This window comes from Coregonus clupeaformis, chromosome 16, assembly GCF_020615455.1.
Source record: "Coregonus clupeaformis isolate EN_2021a chromosome 16, ASM2061545v1, whole genome shotgun sequence".
Lineage (NCBI taxonomy): Eukaryota > Metazoa > Chordata > Actinopteri > Salmoniformes > Salmonidae > Coregonus > Coregonus clupeaformis.
In genome coordinates, this window is record NC_059207.1 from 24,612,118 (window position 1) to 24,625,638 (window position 13,521).

The window sequence follows — 13,521 nt, forward strand, 5'->3', positions numbered from 1 at the left end:
GAAGTCTGTGAGCTATAAGAGCCCTCTGTGAGGTTAATGGGTGAATGATGTCATAGGATCAGCATGAGTGGCATTTAAAGGGAAGGCTGTTAGCTGTTTTTTGAAAGGATGTGAGGGTCGGCCAGAGCTTTATTTGTGGACACTTATCTTTTGACACTAATTAACCTGTATGGAGACTTAATGAGCCTGTCTGAGTCACTGCATAAATCTAAAGGACTAGGGTGGGTTAACACACACACTTTACTCACAGTCGTCGTCGCTGGTCTCTGTTTCTTCTATGAGGGTACATTCTATCAGAGACAGGACTCCACCTTGCTGCAGAGAGAGGTCCGAGGTCATTGACTGTTTGTGTGGTTTGTTGTGTGCTTAAAATATGACTCGGTCTCGATTCTCCACTAGGTTCTCTTACACATATTCTCTCATGGATTTAACAATGGTGGAAACTCACTCCACCAATATGATTTTAAATCCAATCCAATACAGTGCACACTTCTGGAAAAGGGTGTGGAATTAAAGCCAGTAAATATGAGCATGTGTGTGTGTGGCTCACCTTGAGCAGGTGCAGCTTGCCTCCTGAGCTGCGTGTGCAGATAAGAAAGTGTTTTGTAAACAGGAAGCACTGTCTCTCTCCTTCCTTCTTCAGAGACAGAGAGCCCAGACGCACCTTACTGAGCTTCCCCCTCTCCACCGACGGCAGCTGAATCAGAGAACCTGGCGGGGGAGGGCAACGGGGGAGAGAGGGAGGAGGGAGAGGGAGTAAGAGAAGGTGTTGAGAGAGAGGAAGAGTGGGGAGAGGTGTGGAGAGAGAGATGGGAGGTGAGTGAGAGAAAAATAGAAATAAAAAATCCTTGTCCAAGCCAGAACTGCCCATCTCCTGTTTCTGTAGCGTGAGACAGCTTGATGTACAAAAACACACCCTGGACAGGACACTAGTTTATCGCAGGGCCTTACCCACAATCAATCTCCTTAATGCTGAATGCCAAGCAGAAAGGTATCAAGTCCCATTTTTAGAGTCTTTGGTATGACTCGACCAGGGATTGAACCCCAACCTTCCAATCACCGGGAGGACAGTCTAACCACAAGGCCACTGAGTTGGACATGAAAAATACTGTTACATAAACAATGGTTTGTGGCATGAGTGTGTAAGTGAATTCTTATGTGTGTGTGCATATACGTGTGTATGTGCACACTAACCCTGTCTGACGAAGGTCTGACTGGTGTCCAGTAGTATATCACAGCCCTCTACAATCATCCTCTCGATGGCCAGGTTCTTACGGATGTTCTCTGTATCACTCACCTCATCATGCATCACCCTAAGGACACACACACACACACACACACAAACATGATATACTACATGAAATGTCTAAGAGGTGATAATTCAGACCTGTATGTTTTGAGGTATTCTTACTCATACACCCACAAATAAACACACACACACACACACACAAACACACAAACCGTGATAGCTCCTCTAGTTTGGACTTGGCGAACTCCAAACTCTTGCGCTCCACATGTTCGTGCGGAGTGTGCGCCAGCAACTCATGCAGGGTGATGATGTAACGAGGAATCTGAGAGAAACATATAGAGGAAGAAAAGAAGAGAGAGGGTGATTGGGAGAGGGGTGAGGTATTTCATTGGGACTTTCTTATGGCTTGAACGTTTATGAGCAAGGCCTCAGATAGGGTTCTACAGGTAGAGATTTGCTAGGTGAGTGTGTACTGTGCCTAGAACACGTGGTATGTGAGGAAGTATGTGTGTGTTTGAGTGCGTGCGTGAGTGTGTGCGTGCAGGCAGGCATGTGTGAATGCATGTGCGTTACCTGGAACATGTGGTATGTGGGGATGTATGAGTTAGTGTGAGTGCATGTGTGAGTGTGTGCATGCGCGCTTGCGTGGGTGTGTGCGTTGTGTGTGTGCGTTGCATGCATGCTGGCATGAGCGTGCATGTGTGTGTGCGTGCATGTGTGCGTTCCTGTGTGTGTGTGTGTGTGTTACCTGGAACATGGGGTATGTGAGGAAGGTCTCCAGCATCCTGCCCTCACAGGCAGCATTAGCCTCATACTGCTTCAGCAGTTTATCAAAGTCTCGGTTCTGTTTACAGTTGGTCAGCACCTGCAGGCTGTACTGGTGGTTCCTCACAAACTCCTGGTAGATGTTCAGCATGGGCAGCAGGATGTCAAACAGGTCCGCTAGACACACACACACACACACACACACACACACACTAATTTATAAACATATTCTACAGCACATGACAGGCTGGTTTCCCCAGACACAGATTAAGCCTAGTCCTGAACTTAAAAGCTCTTTCAATGGAGAATCTCCATTGAATAGAAATACAAGACATAGATAGAGCTCACATATGTAAAAAATAGGGGCCAGGTAGAGATAAAACAATAAATTAAGAACTAAGATTAGATGAGATTAGATTAGCATTAGAGCCTGTTCAGCTTGACCTGTCCCTGGCCATGTCACTAATGTCTCGACACCTTTCCTTTTTACACAACCCATCCCTTACAGGCTGGTCTCCTAGGTGATGCTTATCAGTAGGAATGTTGAGGTTTTATGGGGTGTCAAGCCATTGTCTGTGTATGACGTGTGTGTGTGAGAGAGATAGAAAGTAATGAGGCGTTGTTTCAATAAGATGTGTGTGTGTGTGTGTGTGTGTGTTTGTGTGCCTGAGATAGGCAGCAGTAAGACATCAATTTGTTTATAAAACAAGTGTGCGTCAGCGCTGAGGAACTGACCTTGACGTCAGTGCAAGACTGAAGTGTTTGTCTTGCATTGACTGTGAGTGTGTGTGTGTGTGTGTGTGTGTGTGTGTGTGTTTTGACCAATATCCTCCTCATAACAAAGCTCTTAGGTTCTAGAACTGCAAGACCATTGTGTCCAATGGAGGTCAAAAATGGTTTTGTGTAGATTGACTTCAAATGTAATATGCCGGGTCCCCCGGTCACAAATATGTACAATTTGTATATGTGTATGTATGAATGTGTATATATATATATATATACACTGTGACGTCACGATAGGCTACACAGCTTTCAGCGGGATTGCTCAAGTAGTGCAAGGAGACAAGGTTCAAACAAAACAAGGATTTTATTATAGGTCTTGGGAAATTAACGAAAATATAACAAAATTCTGTTCTCTTGTGGCTCTTTAAGGGTTAACAGTTCAGGGATGTCTCTTCCACATCCAAAGTCATAATTCTCACTTGCTCAGATAACTTTTCCCCAGCCTTACTGTAGTCCACGTTGCAGCTAGTGGCCAACCCAGCAAAAAGTCCTTCCAAATGTCTCTCACGTATTTCCACAGGTGCATATATCCAAAGGTGAGTATTTCCCAAAGGTAAGTATCTCCAAATCCTTATATTCCTCATGGAAGTGGACGTGCAGCACTCTTGTCCTCCAGAGAGCCCAGGTTGGAGACTGTGTCTCTTCCCTTCCCAAACCTTCAGCTCATCAGCTCCTCATTTGTTTCAGCTGCGTGGGAAGATTGGCCATAGAGGGGTGGAGTTCCCGACCATACCAGCAGATGGAGCCATAGCTGTCTGGGTTTGCAGCCACCTCAGGGGGGATGTAACGTCCCTCCAGGACACAGCCTCTCGTGACATCACACATCCCTCCTCGGGACCGACGTCCTCGTCGGGGTAAAGGCAGCGAAGAAGGCATCACGCCGGGAGAGGGCGTCCGCATTGCCGTGGTGCTTGCCAGACTGCTCTCTCTTCAACTCCTCCAACTCTAGGACCAGGGACTCAGCCTCCTGTTGTCTCTCCTTGAGTTTCTTACTGAACGCATCAGCCTTGGTTTTAGCAGAGTTTAGCTTCTGTTGAGCAGCTTTCAGTTCCTTCTCTCTCTCTGCCTCCGCATTCTTCATCTTGTTCTCCAACACCTTGTACTTCTCCTCGGCCTTCTTCTGGACCTCCTTACTACTGCGCAGGGTCTCCTCACACTCCTTGATGGTCCTGCGCAGCCTCTCCCAGCTCCTCCTGTTGCTTATGGAAGGAGCTCTGTTGGAGTTTAGCCTGGAGGATATCTAACTCTTCTGTCTTCATGTCTAACTGTTGCTTTAACAAACGATACCTCTCAGCGGTCCCCTTCAGACCAGACAGTTCTTTGTCCAGATTCTGTAGCTCCGTCTCTGTGTCGGTCTGGGCACCTGCCATCCCTATCAGAGCCCGGGCGGGAGTGAGTAATTCGGAGGATTGCACGGAGCCTTCCCAGGATGAGTCTTGCCTCTCCGTTTCCGAGGTACTCGGGTTATCCTCTCCTGAGACTCTCTCCAGAGTGGGTAAAAGGCTGGGCAGTCTCGTCCAATTAGGACAGGGACGGGGAGGGAATCAACCACCCCCCGCCGTCGTGTGTATGGTTCCCCGTGTGCTGGTCATTGTAAGTTCAGTAATGGGGTATTCTCTGGTGTCCCCCATGGACACAGGAAACTGGGAGGACTTTCCCCGGGGTCAGACACGTTGGGCCCACCAAATCCTTACGCACCAGGGTGGCCCGGCTACCAGAATCCAGTAAGGCCTCCACATCATGGTGATTCACAGTTACCGGGCAGGTGGGGGGTCGATCTGGGCCGCCATCTCGACTCCCAAGAGCGAGGCAAAACGGTGTGTGGGTGCTGAGCTGGAGGACTCCGCAGTGGGCATAGGTTCCTCGGCTGGTTTCCCACACTGCCAGGAGATATGTCCCATCTCCCCACACCGGTAACACTGTCGAGTTTCCCCCTCCTGGTGTACTCTTCTTGGACCCGCCTGGTTTCTGGCTCCCCCTGGAGCCGGGATAAGTCCTGACGTGGCTGGGTTCGAGACCTTGGGGTCCTTTGGGACGGGTTCTTCCCATTTGTGGTGGGGCCGCACTCCTGGGGTCTTTTCGGGAAGCATTCAGCATCTCCGCTGTGGCCTGGTACTTTTCCACAGCTTCCACGGTCAGATCAGCCGTGGTCAAGGCCTGTTGACTGATGAACCGTTTTGCCTCATAAGGCAGGGCGCGTAGGTAACGATCCACCACAACGGCCTCCACCACCGCCGCTGCTGTATTCCTCTGCGGATCCAGCCATTTCCTTGCGGTTCGGACAAGTTCATGCATCTGCGCCCGAGGAGGTTGGTCTGGTTGGAAGGTCCAGCTGTGAAAGCGCTGGGCCATACCAAACTTTGTGAGTCCATATCTGCTGAGGATCTCAGACTTCAGGGCATCATAGTCAGTAACCTGGTCAGGGCCCAGGTCCCGGACAGCATTCAGCGATTCCCGGTTAGAAAGGGGGGCTAACAGACCAACCCACTGTTGCTTGGGCCAGGCTTCCTAGTGGCCGTGGCCTCAAATGCATGCAGGTATGCCTCAATGTCATCGGTAGCTCCCATCTTAGATATAAAGTCACTTGCCTTTATTGGGCGGGTATTTTGGACCACCCTCTGTCTCTGCAACTGCAATTCCTCTGCCTTCAGAAGGTTGGCTTTCTTTTGCTCCTCCAAGAGAGCCACGTTTGCTTGCATCTGGGCTTGCTGGCCAGCAACAAGGGCTTTCAATATGTCCTCCATTTCAGTCGGCGGGAGCCTACGGCCAACTTGGAAAACTGGGTGATCAAACCTTCGGTATCCTCCTCTGACATGCACTATTAGCAGCTTGAGCGTGCCCGTATTCTCCACCATCTGTGACGTCACGAGAGGCTACACAGCTTTCAGCGGGATTGCTCAAGTAGTGCAAGGAGACAAGGTTCAAACAAAACAAGGATTTTATTATAGGTCTTGGGAAATTAACGAAAATATAACAAAATTCTGTTCTCTTGTGGCTCTTTAAGGGTTAACAGTTCAGGGATGTCTCTTCCACATCCAAAGTCATAATTCTCACTTGCTCAGATAACTTTTCCCCAGCCTTACTGTAGTCCACGTTGCAGCTAGTGGCCAACCCAGCAAAAAGTCCTTCCAAATGTCTCTCACGTATTTCCACAGGTGCATATATCCAAAGGTGAGTATTTCCCAAAGGTAAGTATCTCCAAATCCTTATATTCCTCATGGAAGTGGACGTGCAGCACTCTTGTCCTCCAGAGAGCCCAGGTTGGAGACTGTGTCTCTTCCCTTCCCAAACCTTCAGCTCATCAGCTCCTCATTTGTTTCAGCTGCGTGGGAAGATTGGCCATAGAGGGGTGGAGTTCCCGACCATACCAGCAGATGGAGCCATAGCTGTCTGGGTTTGCAGCCACCTCAGGGGGATGTAACGTCCCTCCAGGACACAGCCTCTCGTGACATCACAACACATATTTATATATATACATATATATATATATATATATATATATATATAAACATGGGGGATTGGAAGTGATGCAGACAATTACATTGATGGAAGTTACAATCTATCTGCAAAGATTCAACTGTTTTAATCCTTCGAAACCGCCCCTTTGACCCCCAATTAAGTCACTTCCTGAAATTCGATAGACACAGACAGGCAGACAGACAGACACAGGCAGGCAGTTAGGCAGGCACGCAGACAGACAAACAGACAGACAGACAGACAGACAGGCAGGCAGGGAGGCAGTTAGACAGACAGACAGACAGTTTCAAGTCAAAAAATATATATATATCCTCTTCAGAATTCATTCAAGAATTCATAACAAGGCTCTCTTAGTTTCTAGAACTGCAAGAGGTCAAAAATGCTTTTGGGTCGATTGACTTCAAATGTAACATGCCGTGTTCCCCAGTCACAAATATATAACATTTGGGAAGAGTAAACATTTTTAACCCTTTGAAACCACCCCTATGACCCCCAATTAATCGCAGGAAGCTGAAATTCAATGGACGGCATCATGGGGACACTTTAACGATGCCCTGAGTTTCAAATCTTTACGGTAAGAATTAACCGTTCTACAGAGGATGGAAGACAGTGTTTTTGTGTAACTGCAGGGAGAGTATGAAGGACCATGTTGAGGATGAATTAACACACTTCCTGTTGCCAAAGGAAACTGAACCTCAACACAGGGCATCCCTATAAAGTCACGATTGGTTGTGGGTAAGGACGGTTAGCTAGCTCAATCGCAGTCAACGGGGGCGTCATGGTTATGTGAGGGCTGTAGGTAATGCTTTTCTATGGAAAAAAAGCCTTGTTCTCTGTGGGACCAAGTTTTCACTCTGAATAGTTAATTTCACATGGTCAGATGTAGGCTTGCATTGATCGGGAGGGTCTGTTGAACGATCCAATGCATGAATCTTGCCAATATCACTCAAAAGCACACTAACTCTAGGTCAGCCTACCTTTCTGCCATGTAGTAGGGGGAGGGGCAAAATTAATGTGTCTAGAGTTGAGGCCCCAACTTCATGTCCACATCCCGGCTCAAGCCTAAACCTAGCCTCAAACCCTAACCCTAACCCTAGCGTCATATCAACTTCCGGCCCTACCCTAACTCTAAACCTGACCCTAACCCTTGCTTCATCACCACATCTTGGCTCAACCCTTCCGCCAATGTCACTCAAAAGCACATTAACTAGGTTAGGCTTCAAATGAGACCCACCTTTCTGCCATGTAGTGGGGGGAGGGGTAAATGAATTAACTATCAATTGGATTAAGGTTAGGGTTATGTCCTAGGGTTGAGGCCCTAACCAGGCAGCAGATAGCCTAGCGGTTAAGAGCATTGGGCGAGAAACAGAAAGATCACTGGTTCGAATGCTCGAGCCGACTAGGTGAAAAAACTGTCGATGTGCCCTGAGCAAGGCACTTAACCCTAATGTCTGCTGTAAATCGCTCTGGATAAGAGCGTCTGCTAAATGATGTAACCCTAACCCTATGTCCACTCCCAGCTCAACCGTAACCCTAACCCTAACTTCTTGTCTACATCCCGGCTCAACCCTAACTCAAAGAGCTGAGCCAAGATGTGGAAGGGTTAGGGTTAGGCTGGCATGTGGACATGAAGCTAGGGTTGAGTTTAGAGTTTGTCTGTATGTCTGCCTCCCTGTCTGTGGATATGTCTGCCTGTCTGTCTGTCTGTCTGTCTGTTTGTTTGTAGGTGTGGGGGCTGTCCTGTCCCAACGTCAAGGTAATCCACAGAAATTGTATCCATGTGTACTTCGTCAACACCAGCTGGCTCATTTGGGGACGGCTATAGATGAGGTCCTCTGCGTTCTTCAACGAGTCGACATTACTCAAGGGGCGTCATCTCCAAACAGCGGAGGATTCTCTACCACAAGTCGACCCAGCGAGCCAGTACCCCAGCCTACTCCAGTGCTCCCTCTATTACCTAGAGGTCCATGGTTGCCACGGTTATTTCTCTGCTGACTGGAAGGGCGCTGGAGTGGGCCACGGCCATCTGGGAGAGAGGAGAGGAAGAGCTGGGTTCCTTTGAGGCTCTGTTCAGGGGGGTCTTCGACCAGAGTGCATACTCCAACTACGGCAGGATGGCCAGACCACAGCTGAGTACGCGCTCACCTTTCGGACAGTGGCAGCATCCAGCAGATGGAATGAGCCAGCGCTCCGCACCCTATTCAGAAGAGGATTGTGTGAAGAGATCCAGATGGAGTTGGCGTGCCAAGAGTGTGCAAAGCTGTCATCAAGGCAAAGGGTGGCTATTTGAAGAATCTCAAATATAAAATATATTTGGATTCTTTTTACACTTTTTTTGTTACTACATGATTCCAAATGTGTTATTTAATAGTTTTGATGTCTTCACTATTATTCTACAATGTAGAAAATAGTACAAATAAAGACAAACCCTTGAATGAGTAGGTGTTTTAAAACTTTTGACCGGTAGTGTATATCGAAGACATCCTGGTCTACTTGGCTACCTTGGAGGAGCACATCGCTCACGAGTAGTCCTGGAATGCCTCCTGGCCAACCACCTGTACGTCAAGGCGGAGAAGTGCCAATTCCATCAGGAGGTCTCCTTTTTGGTTTACCAGATCGGCCCGCCACGAGTCATGATGGATGAGAGGAAGGTGGATGCTGTCAGGTCATGGCCAGTCCCAACCACCATAAAGGGGTTACAACGGTTTTTGGGATTTGCCAACTTCTACCGCCGATTCATTAAGAACTTTAGCTCGATCGCCTCTCCTCTCACTTCTCTCCTCAAGGGTGGTCCCCGGAAGTTAGGATGGAATTCTGCAGGTGACGAATCCTTCCGCCTACTGAAGGCTCATTTCACCTCCACCCCATTGCTTAAACATCCAGATCCTATGCTGCCCTTCGTGGTGGAGGTGGACACTTCAGAAGTAGGTGTGGGGGCTGTCCTGTTCCAACGTCAAGGTAATCCACCGAAATTGTATACATGTGCATATTACTCAAAAAAGCTGTCTCCTGCAGAGAGGAACTATGATGTTGGCGATCGGGAGCTCCTGGCGGTGAAGTTGGTATTAGAGGAGTGGAGACACTGGCTGGAGGGCACCCAGGACCCATTGCTCATCCTCACTGACTATTGGAACCTGAAGTACCAAATGAACAGCGAGGCGACTGAACCCACGCCAAGCCAGGTGGGCCCTTTTCTTCACCAGATTCAATTTCACGCTGACATATCACCCATGGTTAAAAAACATCAAAGCCGATGCCCTGTCCCGTCTCTACGATCGGGAGAGGTTCCTGTCTTGAGTGCACCCATAATCCCACCCTCTCCAGTCGTAGCCCCCATGCTCTCGGACGTAGACGTGGACATTCGCCAAGCCCTGGAGAGGGAAACCACACCTGTCACTTCCACTCCCACCCCCGCTCCCCCACTCCAGCGCTCGACGTCACCGGTCTACTAACCACGGTCCTGGCAACCCATCTTCACGCACACCTGGCAACCATAATTATGCACACCTGCGTCTCATCATCAGTCACACCTGGACTTCATTACACCCCTTTTTACCCTTTATATAGCACTCTTTTGTTATCAGTCATCAGGTAATATTGTTTATGTTCTATGTCAGACGCTTCTCTTGTTTTGTATCGCTCCATGTTCGTTATTATTAAAATCACTAACTGCACCTGCTTCCTGACTCCCTGCGTCTACGTTGCACTGAGAACTCCTGAGTGGCGCAGTGGTCTAAGGCACTGCATCGCAGTGCTAACTGTGCCACTAGAGATCCTGGTTCGTATCCAGGCTCTGTCGCAGCCGGCCGCGACCGGGAGACTCATGGGCGGCGCACAATTGGCCCAGCGTCGTCCAGGGTAGGGGAGGGAATGGCCGGCAGGGATGTAGCTCAGTTGATAGAGCATGGCGTTTGCAACGCCAGGGTTGTGGGTTCGATTCCCACGGGTGGCCAGTATAAAAAAATATATATATGTATTCACTAACTGTAAGTCGCTCTGGATAAGAGCGTCTGCTAAATGACTAAAATGTAAATGTAAATGTAAGTCATTAGGAATCTGAGCATGGCACTTTTAAAAGATAGACCTACCTTTCCACCCCAAACAGAGTAGGCCTAACGACGCAGAAAAATGTAAGCTTTAACTATTGGCTACTCTTCTTTCGTAGCTTAACCCAACGAGAGAAGCTCACAAGTGTTTCCCTAAAAGCCTTCTGTTTTTAAACATCTTCTATTGTACAGAAAGTTAATAGCTTAATCAATTGATAGTGACAGAATTAGATTACTTCCCAAGCAAAGCACATGTTTTGTCTCCTCGGCTATAAAGGTTGTAGCTCAGCCTCTGAATGTCAAAGAAACGAAACAATGATATCCCATATGCATCAGAGTCTTTCCTGGGTATTCTACAGCTTGTTTCTAGCATAAAGCTATTTTAATATTCTTCCAAATCTTAAGCTAACAAGGGGTAGGCTGGTGCTTTTTGCCATTTTCTTTAATAAAAGGTAGGCCTATGGCATACCCTCTCATACCCCCTCAATTTGAGTCTTGGTTTTAAGTTAACAGTCCTTCAGTAACACAGAGGTAGGCTATTCAAAGACTGCATGGTGGGTGGAGGAAATCTATGGATATAGCAGCCTATAGCCTAATTTCGTCTGCCAAACAGGTAGGCCTACCTCTTATTGCTTAAATAGCAATAAGCCCTCTTGTTGTTAGGTAAAGTCTAAACAAAATGTTGACGGTTGAAATGAATTATGCCTACTCAAATTTGCCCACTTTCAGCACCATGAGCTGTCCATTTCCGATTGATTGTGCCGCGGCTGCTACTTCAAGTTTCAGCACCACAATGTAAATTACTAAAATCTGTTTTATTGTGAGGTCAATAACTCTGTTAAATACATCATGGGCAAGAAACATATTGTTTTTAATTAAATCAGTTATAGTAGTAGCAAGCTATTAAAGTTGACCTGCGGTCCGGTCCTCCTTCTCATCTTCGCACTCTCCTCAAACTGAACAGAACATAGGCTATTGCCCGCACGCAAGGTCTAATCAAAAACATTTTTCAGAAGAAGTCTTTGACTCTCCTCCTGAACTGCCACTGTAAGCCTACACAGCACAGCCATTGGTTAGGCAGCACACAAAAACTTTTTGATCAGCAAGAGCAGAGCAGGCCGGGGCTCAGGGTTGGAATATCCATTGCAGTGTATAATGCAGCCTAATGTTATTTACACCATCCCAGCTGCTATCTTAGATATATAACTTTGCTCTGTGCTTCTCCGAGCATGCACTTCATAGCCTATAGCATACGGATAATTTGATTGAGACCACACTAAATAGTCTATAGGAGCACTTGATATTGCGCGTCCAGCGGAGAATCAGAGATGAGGGGTGGCATCAGGCACACATCGATATATATCCTAAAAAGCAACTAATTCTAAAACACTGAGAAATACTGAAATTTCATTCATTACAAATTACATGACCCTTCCCTGGACAATATTTTTTAAATGCTAAACACTCCCCTTGATTGAAATTGAAAAAAGCATGACCCACCCCCATTTTCCTCCAGGTAACCCTTCTGTAAATTTCGATCCATCCCTAAACCTAACCTAACCTATGACCTGACACATCACCTTATGCATTACTGCCCACAGTGGCAAGAAGTGACACAAAAACACAAAAACTATACAACACATAAAAGGCTCCTAGCCTCCCACACATACTACTTTCTGTCCCTAACACTAAAACTGAAACGAAATAATATAAAAACGAAATAGAAACGTTTTTATAAAACTTAAACTAAATAAAAACGAGTAAAGTGGATTTGAAAAGTAACTGCAACTAAACTGATTTTAAATAAAAATCTTAAAACTAATAGAAATAAAAACTAATATAAAAACACAAAACTATTATAACCTTGGTGTGTGTGTGGTTTGGATGGTGTATGCGACTGTTGTGTCGGTCTGATGGTATTACGTTTCTGCTGTGTGTGTGTGTGTTTGTGTGCGAGTGCATGGGTGCATCTATGCGTGTGTGCATGCGTTTTGGCGTGTGTGTAATGACAACTTACCCAACACCAGTGTAGGCCAGTTCGCTATCCGGGCTTTGAGTCCTTGGTGGAAAATCTCATGTAGAAACATGATGGTCTCACTGGATATAAAATAAATAAAAAACAGAATATCAAACAGGTTTCTGTATGTGGGTGTGTGTGTGTGTGTGTGTGTGTGTGTGTGTGCATGCATGTGTTGTACCTGTTGAGGAACACACTGCTGACATCATCGTGACTGATGGGAGGTTTCTTGGAGCTGGCAGCCATACGGAGAGGTCTCAGGAAACAGTTAACCAGGATAGACAGCTGGTGGACATACCTAGGATTAGATCAACAAGGATCAAACTAACACTAGGACCCAACCAACAAGGATCAGACACTACACGCTTAGAATAAAAAGGTGCTATCTAGACCTGTACCCATAGGAGAAGCCATTTGAAGAACCCCTTTTGCTTCCAGGTAGAACCCTTTTGGGTTCCGTGTAGAACCCTTTACACAGAGGAGATCTACCTGGAACCAAAAAGGATTCTACCTGGAACCTAAAATGGTTCTCCTATGGGGACAGCCGCAGAACACTTTTGGAACCTTTCTTTCTAAGAGTGTAGGATGCAGAATTTGTTCCAGCCCAGCAATAACACACCGGAATACACGACTTGTGGTCTAATCACACTATTAGTGTAGTCAGGTGTGTTGGTGCTGGGTTCGAATAAATAACAACAGTAAACCATTCAATTCAATCATTAATTCAATCAATCAATCAATAAATCAGCCACTCAATCAATAAACCAATCAACCAATCAACAATCAATCAATCAGTCAATAGTCTCTGTGTGAGTGGTTTTAGGTGCGTACTCTGTCTCAGCCTCCACCATGTTAAAGACGATCTGGTTCCTCTTCCTCATGCTCTCAGCATGGGGAGAACAGATGTAGTCCTGAACTATCAGCTTCCACTTCCTACGGCACAGCCAACCACGCATAAAGCTTTGCACCTGTACAGGGAGACACAGGTTAGAATACATTTCTTTTTTTTTGGTAAGATTTTATCAAATGTTTCTAACAATATAAACAAAGACGGCAGACAAACATCAACGACATCACACCTGCCCAGACCCACGTGTTCCCACGGCATCTACAGTGGGGAGAACAAGTATTTGATACACTGCCGATTTTGCAGGTTTTCCTACTTACAAAGCATGTAGAGGTCT

At 46.8% G+C, this 13,521-nt stretch overlaps 1 protein-coding gene across 1 annotated transcript in view; it reads right to left on the reverse strand.

Moving 5' to 3' along the window:
• The window catches only part of rasgrf2b (Ras protein-specific guanine nucleotide-releasing factor 2b), a 153,795-nt gene that overhangs the window by 92,543 nt on the left and 47,731 nt on the right, over window positions 1–13,521 (reverse strand). Inside the window, exons 5-12 of the mRNA XM_041900513.2 lie at window positions 13,169–13,305; window positions 12,519–12,635; window positions 12,338–12,417; window positions 1,998–2,191; window positions 1,462–1,571; window positions 1,195–1,313; window positions 551–711; window positions 249–315 (exon numbers count right to left, since the gene is read on the reverse strand). Coding sequence (XP_041756447.1) covers window positions 249–315; window positions 551–711; window positions 1,195–1,313; window positions 1,462–1,571; window positions 1,998–2,191; window positions 12,338–12,417; window positions 12,519–12,635; window positions 13,169–13,305 — 985 coding nt within the window. The remainder of the gene's footprint in view (window positions 1–248; window positions 316–550; window positions 712–1,194; window positions 1,314–1,461; window positions 1,572–1,997; window positions 2,192–12,337; window positions 12,418–12,518; window positions 12,636–13,168; window positions 13,306–13,521) is intronic.